The 20,933-nt window shown below is 68.9% G+C and overlaps 1 protein-coding gene across 2 annotated transcripts in view; it reads right to left on the bottom strand.

The window, feature by feature from the left end:
- Positions 1-6: 6 nt before the first annotated feature.
- AKT1 (AKT serine/threonine kinase 1) overlaps positions 7-20,933 on the bottom strand; it is a 27,919-nt gene continuing 6,992 nt past the window's right edge. Inside the window, exons 3-15 of one of the 2 annotated variants that reach the window (XM_006925608.2) lie at positions 18,765-18,889; positions 7,622-7,750; positions 4,999-5,110; positions 4,672-4,819; positions 4,203-4,334; positions 4,070-4,135; positions 3,272-3,340; positions 3,041-3,166; positions 2,797-2,925; positions 2,510-2,724; positions 1,933-2,020; positions 399-501; positions 7-162 (exon numbers count right to left, since the gene is read on the bottom strand). In XM_006925608.2, coding sequence (XP_006925670.1) covers positions 83-162; positions 399-501; positions 1,933-2,020; positions 2,510-2,724; positions 2,797-2,925; positions 3,041-3,166; positions 3,272-3,340; positions 4,070-4,135; positions 4,203-4,334; positions 4,672-4,819; positions 4,999-5,110; positions 7,622-7,750; positions 18,765-18,810 — 1,443 coding nt within the window. In that variant the 5' untranslated portion in view covers positions 18,811-18,889 and the 3' untranslated portion in view covers positions 7-82. The remainder of the gene's footprint in view (positions 163-398; positions 502-1,932; positions 2,021-2,509; positions 2,725-2,796; positions 2,926-3,040; positions 3,167-3,271; positions 3,341-4,069; positions 4,136-4,202; positions 4,335-4,671; positions 4,820-4,998; positions 5,111-7,621; positions 7,751-18,764; positions 18,890-20,933) is intronic. The other variant, XM_025042014.1, reaches the window with a different exon arrangement.

Below are 20,933 nucleotides of genomic sequence, written 5' to 3' on the forward strand. Positions count from 1 at the left end.
CCGCAGGCGCCCCCACGAGGCCATCGCCCGGGCACGTGGCCGCCCACGTGGCGTCTCTGCCAGCACGCCCGGCTGGCCCGCCTCAGGCCGTGCCGCTGGCCGAGTAGGAGAACTGTGGGAAGTGGGGCCTCCGCTCGCTGTCCACGCACTCCATGTTGTCGTCTGCGGGGGGAGGTGCGGCTCAGACCCTGGACTAGGCTCCGGGGACCACGGCAGGGCCCCGAAAGCTCGCCTCCCAGAGGCCACACCTGGACTCGGTGCCCCCAACCCTTCGCTGTTGGGGACGGGGACAGCGGCCCTCCGGCCCCAATCACCACCCTCCAGAGACCTTCCCACCACAGGCCTCCCTGAGGACAGCCTGAGCTCTCCCGTAGCAGGGTGCTGGGAGGTGGCCCCACCTTGGTCCGGTGGCGTGATGGTGATCATCTGCGCCGTGAACTCCTCGTCGAAGTACCTGGTATCCGTCTCTGACGTGACCTGGGGCTTGAAGGGCGGACTGAGCTGTGGAGGAAACGGGAGTTTCCAGGCAGCTCTGCGCCGCCCGCGCCCAGCCGGGACAGTCACACCCAGCCCGGACAGCTGCACCAGGGCCAAGCCCCCTGGGAAGCGCCCTGGTGTCCCCTGCACTGTCTCCAGGCTGCTCTGGCCTGCGTCCACCCACAGCTCCAGGGAGGAGGCGGGGTGTGCAGGACCCCCTGCCCCTAGGGAGGCGAGGACGAGCCTTTTCCAGTGGCTTTCTTCGACCCTGGGGTAGGGGGCAGCTCCCCGCCCATCGGGTGCCGTTCCCACCTCTTCCTGGCGAACCCATTCAGCCCTGCTGCGCCTGGCTTCCACTTGGATAATCCATGACAGGGCAGTCACACCCCCATGCTCCCTTGACCCTCCTGGGCTGGCAAGTGGCATTCCCGTGCAGTGGGCCCATGGGCCCAGTGAGCCGCGGCCAATGCCAGCCAAGTGGAGGACAGGGCTCAGGAACCCGCCACGGCCCTGGGGGGGTGAGGAGCAGCCAGCCAGGACCTGCGTCCAGGGCCCACCTGTGCCGGTCCTGCCATGACGTGCCCCTCAAACCACACGGGGTCCTGGGGCCTCCCTGCCCATCTTCCCACCCAGGGGACAGGGACGGGCCAGGCCTCTATCCACATCAGCTCCGGGGCCTCGCCCCTCAACTGCCACCAGGGGCCCATCCAGCCCCATCCACAGCTCACAGACAAGGTGGCCCAGCTGAGCCTGGCTGCCGAGAGGACTCACTGTGACCCAGGATGTGGGGTGACCATAAGGGGATGTGCGCACGGGAAGGTGCTGCAGGCAAGCACCCCGAAAACTCCAGGTCGTGGCCTGAGGCTGCCCCTCGTAAGCTAGCGGGGTCCTTGCTCAAGGCTGGGTGGAAACTGAGCCACTGGAGCGGAGGGCCAGGCAGCGGCAGGCCTGGGGGCCAGAACGTGGGCTGGAGGTGCCCCGTTGTGCAGGACAGGAGGCCTGCCAGCCGTGTGTGGCTTGCAGGCGAGGAGCGGGCTGGTAGCCAGGAGGAGGCGTGCTCGGTGACGGGGCACCCAGCACACCCAGGCACAGCCTCCAGAGCCTGTCGGGCCACCCCACCCGCCTCGGCCAGGGCCTGGGGCTCCCAGGGTCCCCAGAGGGAGAAGGGCAGCAGGGTATGTGTGGGAAGCAGCTGCTCACTCCTGGGGGGCGGCAGCCCTCACGCGCAGGTAAGCAGATGTGAGCCGTTCCCGCAGCCACACAGCAGACTGAGGTCAGCCGTCGGGAGGGCCAGGGAGGGCCGGGGCCTGGGGCCCAAACCCGAGGGAGCATGACGCGGGAGTCCACGTGCTCACAGCTCCCTGGGGCGGGGTGGGGACGAAGGAGGAGCCTGTGGCGTTCGGGGACACGCAGCCTGAGCCCGGGGAGCAGCGGGGCAAGACCGGGAGGCACCACCTTCTTCTCATACACGTCCTGCCACACGATGCCGGCGAAGAAGCGGTGCTGCATGATCTCCTTGGCGTCCTCGGGGCCCCCTCCCAGCCTGCAGAGGACACAGGGGCCGCGGTGTGGGCGCCACCCGCCCGCCCAGGGTTCGGACCGGTCGCCAGGTCCAGGCTGCTGGGCGGCTCCAGACACTGAGTCTGGGGGCGGTGGGGACGGCACAGTGGGGATGTGTCCAGGGTGGGGACGGTGCATTGGGGACGTGTGTCCCAAGGTGGGGACAGCACAGTGGGGACGTGTCCAGGGTGGGGACGGTGCATTGGGGACGTATGTCCTGGGTGGGGACGGTGCATCGGGGACGTGTGTCCCAGGGTGGTGGGCAGGCACAATGGGATGTGTGTCCTGGGTGGGGACAGTGCAGCAGGAACATGTCCCGGGGTGACAGGGCGATCGCACAAGGACGTGTGTTCCCGGGTGGGGGACACACAGCTCTGGCTGAGCTGCAGCAGGCACAGAGCACCAGGTGGGGAGAGGCTGTCGCACGTGTGGGGGCCGCAGGGTGGGCTCGAGGGGCCCGGTCCGCGCTCACCTCTGCTTCGGGTCCTTCTTGAGCAGCCCCGAGAGCAGGGCCCTGGCCTCGGGGCCGAGCGAGCGCGGGAAGCGGATCTCCCCCACGAGGATGAGCTCGAAGAGCTTCTCGTGGTCCTGGCTGTAGAAGGGCAGGCGGCCGCACAGCATCTCGTACATGACCACGCCCAGCCCCCACCAGTCCACCGCCCGGCCGTAGTCATTGTCCTCCAGCACCTGGGGACCAGGCACGTGTCACAGGCTGCCGGGCACGAGGGTGGGGGGCTCGGGGGCACGCGGCGGGCGCACCTCGGGGGCTAGGTACTCGGGGGTCCCGCAGAAGGTCTTCATGGTGGCGCCGTCTTTGATGCCCTCCTTGCACAGCCCGAAGTCGGTGATCTTGATGTGCCCGTCCTTGTCCAGCATGAGGTTCTCCAGCTGTGGGCAGGCGGCCTGCAGTCAGCCCGGCCCCTGGCCCCTGGCCCCTGGCCCGACAGCCGCGCCTCGGCCCCGCAGCCCCCAGCGACCCCCAGCCGCGCAGCCCCCCACCCACCTTGAGGTCGCGGTAGACCACGTTCTTCTCCGAGTGCAGGTAGTCCAGGGCCGACACGATCTCGGCGCCATAGAAGCGGGCCCGGTCCTCGGGGAACACCCGCTCCCGCGACAGATGGAAGAACAGCTGCGGGACGAGGAGCCTGAGCCGCAGCCACCGAGTGGCTGCACTGCCCCTGCGTGGCGGAGGGACCCCAAGGCGGGAGGGCCAGCCCCGGGCACGCAGCCCTACCTCGCCGCCGTTGGCGTACTCCATGACGAAGCAGAGGCGGTCGTGGGTCTGGAAGGAGTACTTCAAGGCCTGCGAGGGACATAGGGCTGGGATCACGGCCCCTCCAGCTGGGCACGGATGCCACTGGACATGACACTGCCCCACAGGCCGGGCTCCGAGGGTGAGCAATGCGGGGTCTGCGGCCCGTCTTGGGGGGGCGAGCAGCTCAGAAGCTGGCCAGCAGAGGGCGCCCTCCAGGCAGGGCCGCCCAGCCTCCTCCCCACAGGCCACAGGCAGCCTCGCTCGGAAAGGACCGACTCCTACCCGCAAGTGCTGCGGCAGACGGAGGGGACGGGGCCTGGGGGGCCTGGGCGGGGGCTGGGCGCGAGCGTGCGGTTGGTTGGGTGTGGCCCAGCCACCAGGACCTGAATCCTGGTGACTCCTAGGGAAGTGGGGCCCATCCACCCAGCTCGCCACGCCCTCCAGGAGCAGGCCTTGCCTGGCAAAGCACCTTCTAGCTAATTCCTTGCTATTCCCAGAAGCTAAAGTTTTCTAGACACTCCTCCTGAGTTAAGTCCCCCAGAGAGAGACCCTGTCCCCACCCCAGCTGGAGCGCCACGGGAAAAGCGGGAGGCATGAGCAGTTTGGGGCCGAGGGCTCGAGCAGAGCACAGGGCAGCCCCAGGTCACCTGCCCCCTTCGGCACAGCCCACGGGCCCTGCGGCAGGCACCCCCACACCGAGCCCCGGAGGCCCAGCCAGGAGCGCCCCGTCTCCTTCCTAGCATGGGCGGCTGAGCGCCAGGCAGCCGGGCCACTCACCGTCAGGAAGGGGTGCCGGGAGTTCTGCAGGACGCGGTTCTCCGTGAGCGTGTGCGCCACCTCGTCCTGGAAGACAGGCCCGGTGAGCGCCGCCCCGGCCCCGGCCCCCACCCGGCCCCTACCCGGCACCCACCTTGGCCACGATGACCTCCTTCTTGAGGATCTTCATGGCGTAGTAGCGGCCCGTGGCCTTCTCCTTCACCAGGATCACCTTCCCGAAGGTGCCTTTGCCCAGCAGCTTCAGGTACTCGAACTCATTCATGGTCTGTGGGGCAGCGGCACGGTCAGGGCAGCAGGCACCGGGCCCGGTGGGGTCATGGGGGATCTGTAGCTCGCAGGACAACGTGGGGCTATGCACCCCAACTCGGAGCACTGGGGTTTGGGGGGATGGTGGGGGTGACAACGCCCAAGCTTTCTGGGACCTTGGCGTCCCCACCTCAGTTGTGACACAGGGCTTCTGATGGTCAGACCGTGCTGTCCACAGGGAGGGAGCCGCAAGGGAGCAGGTGGGCTAGGGTCCCCGAGCACTGAGGCTCTCCCGGGGCCAGCGCCCGCGGGCCCTGTGACTACCAGGCCCTGCACAGGTGCGGGGTGGGCCTCACCACGCGGTGCTTGGGCTTGGCCACTGACACCTCCATCTCCTCAGCCCCTGAGTTGTCACTGGGCGAGCCCGATCGGAAGTCCATCATCTCCTCCTCCTGCCTCTTGAGCCCGTCGGCCACGGTCTGGATGGCGGTTGTCCACTCCTCCCTGCAGGGCGCTCAGGTGAGGCCCTGCCATGGCCTGGGGCACCCGCGACCCCCAGTCCCAGAGGCAGCCCCGAGGAGGCCCCCCACCCGCAGACTGGGCCGGCCACAGCCACTCGGGTGCCTGGACGCTGGGGAGCGAGGGTGCCCCGAGCAGAGGGGCCCAGCCCCCCCGCCACCTACCGCTCCTCAGGCGTCTCCACGTGGAAGGTGCGCTCGATGACCGTGGTCCACTGCAGGCAGCGGATGATGAAGGTGTTGGGCCGAGGCCGCTCCGTCTTCATCAGCTGGCATTCTGGGGGTGGGCCGGCAGGTGAGCGCCAGGGGCACACGCCCCAACTCCACCCGCCAACACTGGAAAGCCCCACTACCTGCCCTCCATGCTCCTCGGCCTCCCTCCTTGCGAAGTGGGCTGGGACACTGTGCCGCCTCTCCCCCAGCCCTGCCGCCAGCCTCTGCGGCCCGACTGCGTGCCGGGCCATGCACACACCTGGGGCACGCACACACCTGGATCACGCACACACCTGGATCACGCACACACCTGGTTCACGCACACACCTGGTTCACACAACCTGGGGCACGCACACACCTGGATCACGCACACACCTGGGGCATGCACAAACCTGGGGCACGCACGCACCTGGATCACGCACGCACCTGGATCACGCACCCACCTGGTTCACACAACCTGGGGCACGCACACCTGGGGCATGCACACACCTGGATCACACACATCTGGGGCACGCACACCTGGAGATGTACACACCTAGATCACGCACAGCTGGAACATACACACCTGAGGCACGCACACACCTGGGGCATGTGCGCGCCTGGATCGCACACACCTGAGGCACGCACACACCTGGAGCACGCGCACACCTGCTACCGAGGGACTGTGGGGATGCGCCAGGCCCCGAGGGCGTCAATGACAGTGGGGGCCGCGGAGGGGTCCTGGGCTGGTCTGGCCCAGCCCGAGGCGGGAGGGGCTGTGGGGCCAGTGCCGGGGCTTCTCGCATTCCAGATCTGGGCCCTGGCAATGAGAGAGCCCCCGCCAGGCTCTGCCAAGCACCAGGGAGCGGAATGCCAGGCCTGGGGCCCAGAGGGGCCTTGGGGCCGGTGCGTGGGAGGGTGGCCCGTGTCAGCGCAGGGCTGGCGGGCCGGCCTCCTCGGCCCCTGTGCACCACTTCCCTCGCTGTCCAAGACCACCAGGTATTCCTGCAACCCAAGCGCCAGACCCCCCCTCAGGGCCTGGCTTACGTCCCATCCTGCCCCTCGGAATCCGTCCCCGAGGAAATTCCCCCGGTCGCAGCGGCCCCACACGCCAGCTCCCTGTCCAGCACAGCTCTGGCCCCTGATTAGGGCCCCAGTGGCCCCCACCCTGGTTTCAAGCCCCTCCCCAACACTGTTTAGCCTCCTGGCTGGTGCCCACCTCCCGTGTGCCTCTGGAGAAGCCCCTCTCTATGCGCTCAGTTCTCTCCCACTTACTGGGGAGAACTCCCAAGGGGTCTCACCCCAGTAAGTGGCCCCCACCCTGGCCGAGCTTCCTTCTGGAGCCCTGAGACCCCAGCACAGCCACGGCCTCCCACCCTGCCACGAGGGCGCCGGGAAGGGGTCTGGCTCCTCCATCTCCCCTCGCTCGGGCCTCTGCTCTGCCCACTACTTCGCTGAGGCACGAGGCGCTGGGGGGGGATCAGAGCTCACAGGAACCACCGCAGGAAGGCCCCAGCCTGGAGCCTTGTGTGGCCGCCGCTCTGCTCCCCCTGCCTCCAGCAGCCCTCAAGGCTACGCTGGCCATGCCCCCCATCCTGCCGCCTGGGCAGGACAGCCAAGGGGCCAGGACGGCCCTGCTTCCGCATACCTGCAGGCAGGGGACCCAGGGTCCTTCCCCATCAGCCTGGAGACGGCCCACCTGTGCTACATCCTGAGCCCCTAGACCAGAACCTGGGGTCTGGCAAGCTGGGGAGCCCGAAGGCAGACAAGGCAGAGCTGGCCAAAGGATGGAGATGGATGAAGAAAGAACCTAGGGTGGAGCCGGGGCCCCCATGGCAAGCACTGCACCCACACCCAGGCTGCAGCCGGAGACAGGCCTCGGGCTCAGTTAACGAGCCCATCACTCACCTGCCCGCGGGACCAGGGACCGAGCTAGAAGGCCCACCTAGCTCAGCCTCCCACCCGCCAGCCCCACCACAGGTACGGAAAGAGGCCTCAGCAGCACAGTTGGAAAGCGCCAGTCTACCCAGCTGTTAGGACGCCTCAGGCCCGCCGCGCCCCCTCGCCTATCCGTCACGTGGGGCGCCACCCCTACCCCCAGCCCAGCTGAGGGCAGAAGCAAACACCACTCTGGGGGGCCAAGGCCTCTGAGAACCTTCAGTGGGACGGCCGCAGACTTCCTGGGGTTGATGAAGGTTCTGGAAGCTTCCGGAAGTATGAACTCTTGTCCTACCCCCCCAACCGGGGCCGTGCAGAGACAGGCCCTGGGGGTCTCCATCTGGCCCTGCTGGGGGCCCTGGCCTGTTGGCTGCCCCAGGCTGGGCTCTGTCGCCACTCAGCCATGCCCCCCAGCCTGCAGAGCAACAGCACCCCAGAACATCTCCAGGGCTGCCAGCCTTGGGGCTTGCCCATGGACCCCAGTGGCCAGAGCTGGCTGCTACCCTGTCACCGGGGTTACTCGGAGCCAGCGCTGCCCAGCCTCGTCCCTGGCGGCTGCCGACCCCAGACACAGGCCCGGGGGCCCTCAGCATGGAGGCTGCCGGGCACAAGGGCGCCGGCCGCCCCGCCCCCGCCTGGCGCCCCGCCTCCCACTCACGTGCCACGGAGAAGTTGTTGAGGGGCGACTCGCCGTGCTCCACGTCCTGCGGCCGCTCCTTGTAGCCGATGAAGGTGCCGTCGTTCTTGAGGAGGAAGTACCGGGGCCGCCAGGTCTTGATGTACTCCCCTAGGACACGCGGCCGTGAGGGCTGCGGCCGCCGGACCCACGCTCCCCAGCCCCGAGGCTGGCGCTGGGCCAGACGCACCCAGGACACCCAGGTGTGCGAGCACCGGCCAGCTCCCGGCTCCCGCTGGGGCGGGCAGGGCCCCTGGGCACCGCCCATCTCCACGCAGAGCCCGTGCCACCCGTGTCGGAGAGGGGCCGCGTGGGCGCCTGGGCACGGGCCAGGACCCGGCGCGGAGAGCCCTCCTGGAGGAGGTGGCGCCGAGCCGGCATGTCCCCAGCAGGCGCCAGCCACAGCTCAAGCACCAGCTACGGCCGCCTGCCGGAAGCTCCAGGGCCCTCGCCACGCACACGGGGTCTGGCCAGATGACGGCCACAACAGTCACTGTGGTGACAATGGCTCAAGGGCAGCTCACCACGGCTGAGCCCTGGCCAAGAGGATGGAGGCTGATGGGACTCATGGGTCCCCCGCCCGCAGCACATCCCCGGGCTGGGCACTCCGGACAGAGCCCCCGTCGCCCGTGTGACAACAGCACCGTCGTGGGCACGGCAGTGAAGCCGGACTCGGGGGAGGCCAGGTGGTCCTCAGCCCTGGAGCCCCGCGTCCCAGCCACGGGTCCGCCAGGTACACGGCGAAGTTCCCCCCAAGTTCTGCGACATCAGCCCTAAGTAGGCGTTCGCACGGGACCCGAGCAGATGTCCTCTGTGAAATTCGAGCGGCTGCCATTTTTCATGCTGACACCCAGAAAAGCATCTCATTTACATTCTGCCGAGCAAGGACTTCGAGCTGTACCGGCGAACTTACGATTTGGTTGGGGGCTCCTCAGAGGAGGGCTGGGCAGCGGGCGGGAAGGCCTGGGGACCCTGGCTCCGGGCAGGAGCAAAGGTCCCATCCTGGACCACCCGCCACCCACTCCACTCCGCTCCCAGCCAGTGCCAGGCCCTTCCCACAGTGCCCCTCTGGGTGTGGTGCCCGAGGCCCTGCCCTCACCCCCCAGGACACTGACCGGTGGGGGAGACGGGGGCTCCGGCCACCGCCAGCACCCTTCCCTAGGGAGTCCACCCCTGGACCATGTTCAGGCTCCAGGTACGGGGTCACCGCACAGCCCAGACGCCACACACCCAGGGAGGGCCGAGCAGCAGCCAGTCACCTGCTCCCGCCCCGACAGTACTCAGCAGGGCCTCCGTCCAGTTCCGCGCCCCAGGCCGGGGACAGACACCTGGGCCAGCGGTGATCCTGCCACCTCCGACAGACACTGGCTCCTGCCCTGGCCGGGAGCGGCCCCACGCCCAGGCCAACGCGGTCCCACCGGCCTCCCAGGTCCCCCTCCCCCGCTGCCGCAGCGGGTGGTCGTGAGCAGAGCGGGCTCCGGGGCGGGGCCTCCCCACCCGTGCCGGGCCGGCCGCCCGCCGCTCGCGTCTGGAGCTGTCGGCCCCTGATACATCCCGCCAGCTGCCGCTCCCCGGGACGCTAACCAACGGCAGCGGGATGAGCGCCTCACCCGTGCAGCCCCGAAAATCCATCCTGATGCACCAGCTGCCACCGGCCCCAGCGCCCACCCCACGCGTGCCAATGGCACGTGCTGGCTCGGAGTCCGGCTCGGGCCCCATGTGGCAGGCCCTGTACCAGGCCTGGGCCTCGGTCTCCCCATGGGGATCAGGCGATCGGCCCACGGTGTCCGGGGACCCCTGGAACGGGGCTGCCAGAGCTGCTGGGCCACGTGACCCCGTACTTGCCACCTCCCAGCTTTCACCCCACAAGCCCACCCCAGGGCTGGGGGGGTTCTGGAACCCAGAACTGGGGGTCCCAAGGAAGCGACACTCACCAGGAAGAGGCTGAGGCCCAGGAGGGCCTGGCGGGGCCCTCTGCCAGCCACCGGGCCCTGGGCAGCCTGTGCTGCCCCCACTCACAGCCCACAGGGCCGAGCCCAGGAGCCAGGTGACACCCAGGTCGGACTGCGGGTGGGGGACAGCAACCTGGCAGACCCCTGCAGGAGCGACCCCGGGGCCTGGGAGGCCCGAGCCGAGGCTCTGGGACACACAGACCCCTTTCTTCAGTCTCCCGGACGCTCCCGCCAGCCAGGCGGTCCCCCAGGGGCCTCCAGCAGAGCCAGCTGCAGCCTGGGCCGTGGCCTGCATCTGAATGAGCTCAGCCCAGACAGAGAGGGGCCTGGGGCCCCACTCACTCCCAGGGCTGGAGGTGACACAGGACCGAGCCAGTGGAGGAGGAGACCACCCCTGTGCCTGGCTACCACTGTCTCCTTGGCCACAGGGTACCTGTGGGCTGCCACCGACCCCGGGGTCCTGGGGGACGTAGTGGGGGTGGGACAGGCGGACCCATGTCAGCAGTGCTGGCGGCGAAAGGCACGGAACCTTCACACCAGGCAAAGACGTGGCAGGTGACAAACGGGACCCAATCTACGCTCAGGACACTGCTCCCCCAGGGCCAGACACCCACCCACAGCCAGGGAGATTTCCGGTGGGCAGAGAGTGCCGGCCGACATGGCCCAGGGTGTCCCCACCCCTGCCAGTCACGCCCAACGCCCAGCCCAGACGCTGGAAGGGCCCCCACCCCACCCTGTGCCAACACCTCAGACCAGGGCCCCGTAGCCTGCTCGGGGCCTCGGCACAGCTCTGGGGTTCCCCCACGGCTGAGGGGTCCCAGTTCACTGCTGGCTCAGCTCCCCAGCCAGGAGGGCGGGAGACAGCCCTGGGGGTCGAGCCGGGCGGGCACACGGAGCTGCAGGGCTCGGGTGCCCACCCTCCCGGGGAACCACTGGCGGGCAGGAAGGACGGCAGGCAACTCGGGGTCTTGGGGTCCTCTCAGAAGCCCGGCCCCTGGCTGCAGTGGGGCATGGCCCGCACCGCCCAGCCACCAGAGAAGGGACCGTGCCGCCCCCGAACTTAGCGCCAGGCCACCCGCCGCAGCCAGGGCTCCAGGTCCCTGGAGGCGGGCCCTGTGGGACGGGGCGCACGGGCCGAGCAGGCGCCCGTGTCCAGCCCAGGCTTCCCCACCTCCTCTTGCCCCTCGGGGCCCCCATGTGCCCTCCCCCACCCACCCCGCCCGCTGTCCTGGTCATCTTGGGAGCCAACTCAAGATGGGGCTGCAGGGAGGGGACTCCTCTGTGACAGCCCTGACCTGCCACAGCCACGTCACCTAACAGGCCACACTGAGGACAAGCCGGGCAGGGCACAGGCCAAGGACGGCCCTCACCACACCTCCCAGCCACACGTCCCAGGCCACGCCGTGGGCCAGGCACCCAGGCAGCGGACCTGGGCCGGGCCCGTGTGCCGTGGGCGGCCTTGGGGGCAGCGCACTGCGCACGGCTCCCCGGCCCCGTCCTCCCATGCCGCCAGGCACCTCGGCCCCCCCAGCGCCTGGCACAAGGCACCTGGCCCACAGCCGCCCGGCCACCACACCCCAAGCTCCGTGAACGTCCTCTCCGAGTCCCCAGTTTTCGGGGAAACTGCTGGATAAACACTTTGCCGCGGCAGCGGCAGGCGGCTGGCAGGGTGCCAGGCGGCACCGAGCTGTTCTCGCCACGGCGAAGCGAGCCCCAGCAGGCCCGGGGAGCACCGCCAGCTGACAGCGGCGGCGACGGCTCGGTCCCCCGCCGCCCACACATCCATCGCACCGACAGCTGCCGGGCCCCCAGCACCTTCCCGGCGCGGAGAGCAAACGGCCCGGCTGACGGCGGCCATTCATCGCGGCCCGCCATGCGGAGCGGGCAGAGGGCACGGGCCACCCCAAGGGGCCCCGCCCGTCAGGCCTCCCCCTGTGCCCAGGCCTGGCCCCAAGTCCCTGTCCCGCCAGCAAAGGCCCTGGAGCCAGGGTGGGGGTAGGGAGGGCCGCACCCCCTCTCAGGCGCAGCCCCAAGTCTGACCAGGGTTAGATTTGGCTAGTGGAAAATTTCTAACATGAAAGTAACGTGCCTCCAGTTGTGAAATTATTTGGTTGACAGAATAAACAAGCTCCTCGTTATATCTGACACCTGATTCACTCTAATATCTAATATTGTCACCCGAGTGAGGGGACTCTCAAGGTCACAGAGGCGGGTGGTGACCAGAGTCCCGGGTCCTGCTGCCAGGCTGGGCCAGCTCCTTGACACTTCACAGGGCTTTGGTTCTGCCGTCAAGCAGGCCAGGCCCCAAGGTCACGGCCAACGCATGTCGACTCAGGAAGCACGCGATGTGCCCGGGGGGAGGGGCGGCCCAGGGCCACTGCTGCGCCCCCAGCCACTGAAGCTCAGCACAACGGGCTGGGCGGGGGCTGCTCTCTGCCCCCTGCTGCCCGGACAGCACCTGGTTCTGAGCCCCAGGAAGCCCCTTCCGCCCCCAGCTGCCGCTACCTGTGGACAGCCCCGCCTGGACGCCCCACCCAGCTGGCCATCTCGCCCCAAACCTGCCTCTTCCTCAGGCACCACACGTCACCCCCACGCAGCCCAGAAAAAGAGGCCGCCCTCCACCCGCCCCCCGACCCCCGACCACGCTGGCACTGCGTCCCAGGTGGCCCTCTAGGCTGCCCGCCTGGCTCGGTCCATGTGGCCTCTGCTCTGGTCCAGCAGCCCCCTGGCCGTGCCCACCACCTCATCCCTCTGCCTCCTGCCCTGCCAGCCCAGTGACCCTCACCCACTGCCTGCCTGCACGGGGACCCCTGGACAGGCCACAGCCCCACTGCCCAGCGCCACCCGCCCTGCCCCCGCTTGGGGCTGTGTGGGTCCCCTCCCCGCAGCCCACGCCACAGCCATACCCCTAGCCAGGCTGGCCTCTGGCTGCCTACCCTCCCCACCGATGTGTGCCAGGCCTCTCTGTGGTGCGGCTCGGGGAGCTGGGTCTGGGGTGCAGGGGCGCCCCCGGGCCTGCCAGGCCCCCAGGTTTCCCCATCTGCTAGATCCTTGGGTCATGGGCCCCAGGAAAAGAAGCCCTGACACCCCAGTCCCGACCCAAGCGCCCAAGTGGCCCTGCCCAAGGCCACAGGACATGCGGCTTTGGGGACAGCGTTACCCGGGGACACACCTCTTGCTCCTGTGCCAAGAATGGCCAGAAGGACCCAACGAAACCCAGAAAGGTCCAGGCTTCCGGGCAGAACGAGGAGGCAGGGGAGGGAGCGGACGGAGCGGACGGAGCAGACGGGCCGGACGGCCGAGCCCGCCCTGCAGACGCCCCTGGGAGAGGATGGAGGGCAGCAGGTCCCTCCCCTCCCCGGACTCTGGCCACAGGGAGCACCTGTGGCCAGGAGAGTGACAGGTGCCAGTCCCCAGGACTTCCAGCCCCACCCACCCCCTCCCTGAAAACAGCCAGAGGCACCGGAAGCCACGCCCCTGCATCTAAGTGACCCCCAGCCTCTCCCTGACCAGGGCCCTCTCCTGGGGCGGGCATGGGCCTGACCCCTGCAAGTGGGTGGGGGGCGGGGTGTGAGGACTCGGGGCCCTCCAGGGCAGGCCCCCACCTTGCAGCCCAGTTTTTCATTTATTTCTGCCCTCACTCAGAGCCGTACCGGGGCAGGAAGTCCTCTCCCGGCCCCTCTGCTTCTGTGACGTGGTGGCGGGCTGTGTCCTCCCAGCTCCCAGCCCTGCCATCTTGCAACCCTGGCCTCGCCCTCCCAGCCCCCACCTAGCTCACTGCAGCCCCTTCCAAACTCAGGCCGCCCACGTGCATTCCGCCGGTGTGCCGTCCCCACGGCCCGGCCCCCTCGCCAGCCCGAGGGCCCCCCGCGAGGCCTGCCCCGTGCACGCCTCCCGCCCTGAAAACCCCCACCACTGACAGGTCAGCTGAGGCCTCTGGGCAGGCGTCCAGGACCACCGGGGAGACCAGTGAGGGGCCCACCTGGGCACCCTACCCAAAGCCTCCAAGGTTGGCGGCAGCACCACAGAAGCCCCCACAGCAGCCCTGACGGTCCCAAACAGCAGGCCTGTTGCTTCTTAACAAGCTGCCTGAGGTCAGGAGAGCAAGCGCTGAGGGGTGAGTGGGGGACACACAGCTCCCAGAAGCTGGCCGGGTCCCGCCCTGCCCCGTCCCGCCTCAGCCCAGAGCCCCAGGCCCTCTGCCAACCTGCCCAGGGCCGGGTCTGGCTCTGGGGCCTTCTCCTGAGGCCGCCAGCCTGGGCCTGGGTCTGGGCCGGGCATGGCAAGTGCCGGAGCAGCGGTCTGCCCTGTGGGGGGCCCTGGGAGCAGGCGCAGAGACAGCCACCAGCTCCAGTTTCGGGATGGCCCACAGGGAGGGCGCTGGCCCTGCGCCTGGCCCGGGCGGAGGGGACGCCAGGTGGCCGAGCCAGCTCCCTGCCTTGCTCTCCCGCGGCCCTTCCAGGAACAGGCCCGAGGCAACCGAGCCCCGGGCTCTGGAGGGTCTGGGCACGGGGCTGGGGCCATGCCCTCCAGGCCTCGGGGCACTGTGCTGCCCAGGGGGGCTGGGCTGTCAGCAGAGACCGTCCCAGGGCCCTCCCCTCCGTGAGCCCCACCGCGTCCCGCCCAGCAACCAGAAGGCGGGCTGGAGGGCCGCCCACGTGGGGACGCCAGCGGGACCGGGACCGGGGCCTAGGCGGGCAGTGACCCCTCCACGCAGCGAGGCCCAAGCTTCCTCTTTTGTTGTTTTGAATGGAGAACACAACACGCTCACAAAACAGGAAACAGCCCCACATCCCTGGCCAGCTCGGCCACGGCCACGGCCCCCAGGCGTCCTTCAGGGCTGAGGCCCAGCACCCGCCCCACCCCCAGGCCCGGCCGCCCCGCACTGGCCCGCTCCAGGGCCAGTTCTGGACCCTCATGGACGTGGGGTGTCACATGAGCTGCCGAGGGGGCTGAGGGGAATGCAGGGACGTGAGCCGGGGCTACGGGGTGCGACTGGGCTGTCCCTTGCCTGACAGTCGAGGAAACCGAGGTGCGGGAGGGGCACAGGGGGCCCCGCGGGGCGCTGACCTGTGACGCGGACACCGAGTCCAGCGAGGCCCATGGCCCTGAGCTCAGAAGTGGGCTCCTCAGGCCCCTGCCCCTGGTGTCTGCCCAGCAAGCGCTGCCTGCTCCAGTGGGGACCAGGCTGCACCCTCCACACCCCCGACGGGGACCCCAGGACCAGGCACGGAACAGGGGACCCCGACCTCCCCATCTCAGAGCTACAGCAGGGGAGGTCATGCCCACGTCATTGTGGGAAGCAGGACCCAGCCTCACCTGTGGGAGAGCCTCAGACCCTGGAGCCCACTGCCTGCCCAGATGCCTGCGACCAACTCAGCAGGGCCTGGAGCCAGGGGAGGGTCTGTGCCAGCGCCAGGCTCCAGGCAGGAGCAGCAGGCCTGAGACGCCCAGGGAGGGGACCCGCTAAGCTCTGTGAACATGGACCGTGCCGGGTGCCACTCCTGGGGTGAAGCTAAACCGAGGCTCAGACACACGCTTCCTGCGCCACACCTGTGTCGTGGACACCCGGCAGACCGCACAGGTGACCGCTCCCGGTGGGCTCTCTTCAACCCCACCCCTCAGCCCTGTGTGCCGGACCGCAGACTGCTAAGGATGGCCTGGCCTGCTGCCCGCTGGGTCCCTCTGGCCAGCTGTACCTGTGTGAGCCCAGGTACTTGTGGCCTCCACCCACCCACAGCCCCTGCCTTCACCCTGTGTCCCAGCACCTCACTGCCCCCCTCCCCTTTCCTGACCCGCCGGGTCCGCGGCTGGGAGACAAACCACAGGCTCTGGGCTGCGGGACCCGGGCTCTGCCTGAGCGGCTCTCCCAGCGGTCGTCAGGGAGAGCGGACTGGAACGGGCAGCCCCAAAACAGCCACGTGGACTGGGCCATGGACTTAGCCCAGGGCACGGGCCTGAAGATGGCTGGAGGCCACAGACCTACACCCTGGGGTCGGCTTTTTAAACCGTCAACCTTCGAATGTCAGGACTGCACAAAATACACCAAACGTCTGAAAATGCACGTTTCTGAGCAACACTGACGCCACCAGCTGCCAGCACCGATGGCCGGAGCTGAAACTGCAGCTGCCCACCACTCGGGGTGTCCACCCGTAGCTCAGGGTGCCACCCAGCACTCGGGACGTCCTGCTCTTGCTCAGGAAGGTTACCCATCCCTGCTCATTCATTCGGGGCTAGGGAAATCCCAGGCCTCAGGAACATCTGTCCACCTGCCCCATCTGCTTCACCTTGCTGAGTCTTCCGCAGCCTGATCTCACTTTCTTGGGGACCAGCTCCCCACGGATGCATGAGGACACTGAGGCCCAGAGAGCCGGCCTGGGTCCCGCAACACGTCTAACTCCAGCTCCGCCCCCCACAGCTGCTCCGGCCTGAAGCACACAGCGCGGGGACCCTGGCCCAGTGTCACTCCCCATGTCCCCAGGGGGCAGGAGGAGCCCAGGCCCGAGCCCAGTGCCGTGTGGGACCGGCCGCCCTGCCCCCTACTCCCACTGTGATGGCCCCTGGAGGCCACCATTCGCCGTGCGCCAGGCCCCGGGCCACAGCAGCACACTGACCCACAGGGGCAGGAGGCGGGGCCGGGGTCCGTAAGGGGCTGGGCCCAGGAGACTAGTCACAGTCCCCAATCCCATCATGCTCTGCTCTGAACCCTGGCAAGGCCTGGGCACCATGAGCAGGGGACAGGGACAAAGACTCAGACCACTGTTGCAGGTGGGGCCTCTGCCCACCCCAGGCCAGACCTAGGACCCCTCCCAGCCCAGAGGTCCCCGCACGCCCCCCTCCTCCAGCCTCTTCCCAAGAGGCGGTGGGCAGGGCGACGGGTCAGCAGGGACCGGGGGGAGGAGGACGTGACAGGGTGGCCCAGGGGAGGCACGGAGGGGGGGCTTCCCGTCATGGCGGTGGGACACAGGAACGGGGTGAGGGCTGCTCCAGGCTCGGCCGCCGCGTGTCCCCCGCTGCCAAGCGCGATCCCAGGCAGGCTCGGCCAGCCGCCCAGCGCCCGCCGCCGAGTGGAACTCAGACCTGCACAGGACGTGTGCCCGTGCCATCCTGACACTGCCCGCCCCGTCTGAGGACAGGGCGCCACGTACCCCCGTCCCCAACCAGAGGTCGTCCCGATAATCCCGAGAGCTAACCCCAAACCACGCATTTCCCACCCGCCATGACCCCCGCCCCCTCACCCGGTCACCCCAAAGTCCGGCGCACAGGAAGAGCCCGAACTCTCACAGAGAAACAAAGACGAATAAAACGACAGACACAGAATGTGACGGTGGCATCTGGGGCAGAGCCAGGGCCAGTCGGATGAATCCAGGGGTCCCCGGCAGTGAAGAGTAGGGATAAGGGGCACCTGTGAGGACAGGCCTTCCTCAGTGAGTCGGGGCGGGCAGAGCAGGTGGGACACGGGCCCAGCGCGGGCTGAGAGGGGCTAGTGCCACCGCAGCCCCCGCGGCCCACTGCACCACACGCCACCTGGGCCGGCACGAGCTCGGGGCGCGGGGGCCTCTCTACCCAACCGCCCGCCCCGCGCCACTCCCGCTCTGCGGATGGGGAGACCGAGGCCCCAGGGGCTCAGGAGACTTGCCCTCGAGGAAGGACGTGGGCAGGGCACATGGATCACGTTCCAACCCAGCTCTCGGGACGCCCCCGGGCCTGACGCCCAGTCCCCCGGCCCCTCGGAAGGCACACACTCCGGCCGGCGACCAACGTTCGTCCAGGCATCACAGGGGCACCCCTGTGTGAGCGCCCCAGGAGCGGGCAGGCCCCCTGGGTCAGCCCACGACCTGAGCTTCGGTGAACAAGCATGTGAGGAGGAGCTGGTCGCACGTGGGGGACTGCGCTGACTGCGGCACACAGAGCAGAGGGACAGGGCCAGGCTGTGGGGGCGGGGGGTCCCCAACACCAGAGGGGGCTGGGAGGTGAGGAGGACAGCACAGGGCCTGACAGAGGCACTCCGGCACAGGAAGGAGGGCTCCCAGGAAGTGGGGAGAGGGTCAGCCCGGGGGAGCAGATCGAGACGCGGCAGGGTGCGGGCGGCCTTGGGCAGGCTGGGCCCCTGCGGCCGCCGCGCCTGATCTCAAGGCCCAGTGCACTGTCCCCACGGCTGCCAGGGCCAGCTCTAAAAACACGCAGCTGACCACATCCCGGGTCCCCTGCTTCGAGCTCTCTGCAGCCCCCCACCCTGGACGTCTCACCTCTGTCCCTCTTCTGCCCCCCGCCCCAGTTCGTGCAGCTTCTCTGCTCTACTGGGGAGCTGCTATGCACCCTGCGAAACCCACGGCACCCCCTTCTGCATGCCTCCCTGTCTGCTCCATCTGTGTCTGAGGCCCCCCCCACAACAGCCTGAGGAGGGGTCCTTGGGGAGACACCCCATGCCGCCCGTGTAGGAGGGGCTGGTGGGCTGGCTGGCGTGGGATCACCAGCCTTAGGGACGGAACAGGCAGATGGGGAAACCAAGGCCCCAGGGGCTCGGTGGACTGAGGGAACGAGGGGGACACTTGGCCAACCGCCGACCCCTGGCAGGACGGAGCGAGCCCCGGGCACCGGGGCAGAGAGGCTGTCCTTCCCTGAGCAAAGCGGGCGGCGGGGCAGGGGCCTGCGGGCGGGGCAGGCGGTGGGCGCGGGGCCCTGGGCGAGGGGGAGGCCGGGCAGCCCCGGGGCAGCCCGCTCCAGCACCAACGCGCCCGTCGCCCAGGGGTGGTGCGCGTTCTCCACAGCCTGGCCGCGGCGGGCGCTGGGCCAGCCCGAGTAGCATGCCCTGCCCTCGGGAGCCCTCGGGCAGCGCCCCAGGCCGCCAGCAGCCAGGCCTTGGCCGGGCCCCAGCGTCCTCACTGCCTTCCAGGAAAGAGGGGCGGGAGCCGCAGCGCCCGCCCGCCAGCCGGGCCCAGCCAGGCGGCCGCTCCGCTGCCGGCCACACGGGCTCCACGCGGGCTCATGTCCCCACCGGGCATCCCACGAGGCCGTGCCCTGCACGTCCTGGGAGACCTTGGGCCCGGGACACACACAGGCCGGTCCAGGAGCCCCAGGGAGCGCCCCGCACAGCAGGCGCGGGCTCACGGCGACCGAGACCGCCGGAAAAGCCCCAGACCCCCGCCCGGGCCCAGCTCACGGGCACTGACCTCGTTTGTGCAGCCAGCCCTCCTTCACGATGGCCACGTCGTTCATGGCGCCGTGCTCCGGCGGCCCAGGCTCCACTGTCGCTCCTCTCGGCAGGGTCTCCCCGAGCCCAGCCGGCGCCCAGAGCCTGCGGGGGACAGGGACAGCTGGGCCCACCTCCTAGAGGGCCTGCCCCCCAGCCTTCAGGGCACTGCCCCCTCCCTCCCGCCGGCCACGCCGCTGTGCTAGCAGCATGCTCCCCGGGCCCGGGCCTCCCCGCAAAACCCAAGGGCCTCAAAGCTCCCTGCCCCTCACCTACCCAGCCCTTCTACCAACCACTCCCACACCCCAAAGCTGCATCCCAGCCCCAGAAAAGGCCTCCTCCTCCTCCAGAGATCCCAACTCCCTGCCATTCGGCCTCCCCAGCTGACGGTGAGGGCACCCCTGCCCTCCCTGTGCACAGGCCCCACCCACCGGGCTGCAGTCCTGGGGGGGGGGGCCCAGCACCCCTGCCCAGCACTGGAGGGACAGAAACTCAAATACAAGGAAGGCAGGGCCGGAAGTGTGGGTGGCTGGCACAAGGGAGCCCAGAGCCCTTCGGGGGGATGTGATCTGCCCCCCCCCGAAACCCCAGGCCCCTCCTAAACCACGGTGCCCCTGCCGGCCTGAATCTGGTTCATTCATTCAGCCCATGTGGACCAGGCACCTCTGGTCTGCCAGGCTCAGCACTGGGCGCCAGGGACAAAGAGAGGTTCAGACGGGCCGTCTTTGTGAGAAGCACCCAGACCAGGGTGGTTACAGGCCCATAATTAGGGCATTCAGGGGGCAACGAGTGGGGGGGGGGCACGGCACAGACACAGAGGCCCTGGCGCCCGCCACATGGCCCCCAGGGGCACACACTGGCCTTTCATCTTGTAAGCCCTCCCTACTGCTCCCCCACTGGGTAAACTCCTAAGCATCCTTCAAAACCCAGTTCCTGCCCCGGTCCACTGCTACCCCCCACATGGGCACTGGGGAGGTCAGGTCCCGAAACCCTGCCTGCCAGGCAGGGGCCCCTGAGGGTCACTGGAGCAGATCCCAGGGCGGGTGTCCCCACAGCCCACCTCACTAGCCTCCTGAGCTGGGGCTGGACCCCCGGAGCAGCTTGCTTTGGGCTGATCGTCTGAGACTAACTTTATAAGTGCATCAGACTCCGTCCACTGCCTGTGTCTGCGGCCAGCTCAGGGAAGGCACACTGTGCCCGCCGTCTTCAGTAGGCTCATGGGCAGTGACAGGAAGATGCAGCCCCACAAGGGCAGGGCTCTGAGCCCCAGCACGTTAGGCACAGAGGGCTCTGGTGACACTTGAGTGGGCGTGGCCTGGGGGCAGAGGGCTGGACTCAAAGACCTCTGCTTGTCCCCCTACCCCCACCCGGGCCTGAGCAGGGCCTGCTGTTGACAGAGTCTGACAGCTGTGGAGAGCCCGTGTGTAAAAATACATCTGTGCACACAGGGTGGTGTGCATCTGCACAGATATGCACACACAGCTCACAACCGGGCCGTCTCTGCACAGGACTGCCTTCTCCATGAGCGTGTGTGCCTGCTGTTATGAAAGTCACACTTTAAAAAAATAGTCTGTCCTCTGAAAGGGCCCCTCCCTCTGCCCCCAGAACACTGGTTAGTGAACTGTATGTTCAGTTGTGGGGTACAAGGAACCAAGCCCCCACCAAAGCACCGGCCCTTCACTTGGGGGCTCAGAGCTTTCAGGGGTGGCCTGCGGCCAGGCCGGCAGAGTGAAGATGGGGGCCCCCTGGCCAGGGAGCACAGGTCGGTGCCCCACTCTGTCCCCCCCCCAGGCAAGACTCAGGGACCGCCTGCTGAGTTCGCCCCCCCAGGCCTCAGTCTGGGGATCAAGGCCCAGCCGCCCTCCTGCGGGGCCTCTGCCATGGGCGGGCAGCACCCCCGGAGCCCACCCAGGTCAGGAAGCAGCTCAGGGCCTAGGAGGTTAGTCCTTTGTGGGCTGGCCTGGGCATCTCGCCACCACCGACAACTTTTTGTCTATGGGAAGCTGAGGTCTCCTTCCCAAGGCCCACCCACAAACTTGAACGAGGGCCGGGCCGGCCTTTTCCTAAGGCCCCCGCGAGCCTCCTGTGCACCGGGACGCGCTGGCCAGGCGCCCAGAAAGCGCCCGGGGAGCCCCTGACTCAGGGGCGC

The sequence above is a fragment of the Pteropus alecto genome, unplaced genomic scaffold (assembly GCF_000325575.1).
Source record: "Pteropus alecto unplaced genomic scaffold, ASM32557v1 scaffold8, whole genome shotgun sequence".
Taxonomy (NCBI): domain Eukaryota; kingdom Metazoa; phylum Chordata; class Mammalia; order Chiroptera; family Pteropodidae; genus Pteropus; species Pteropus alecto.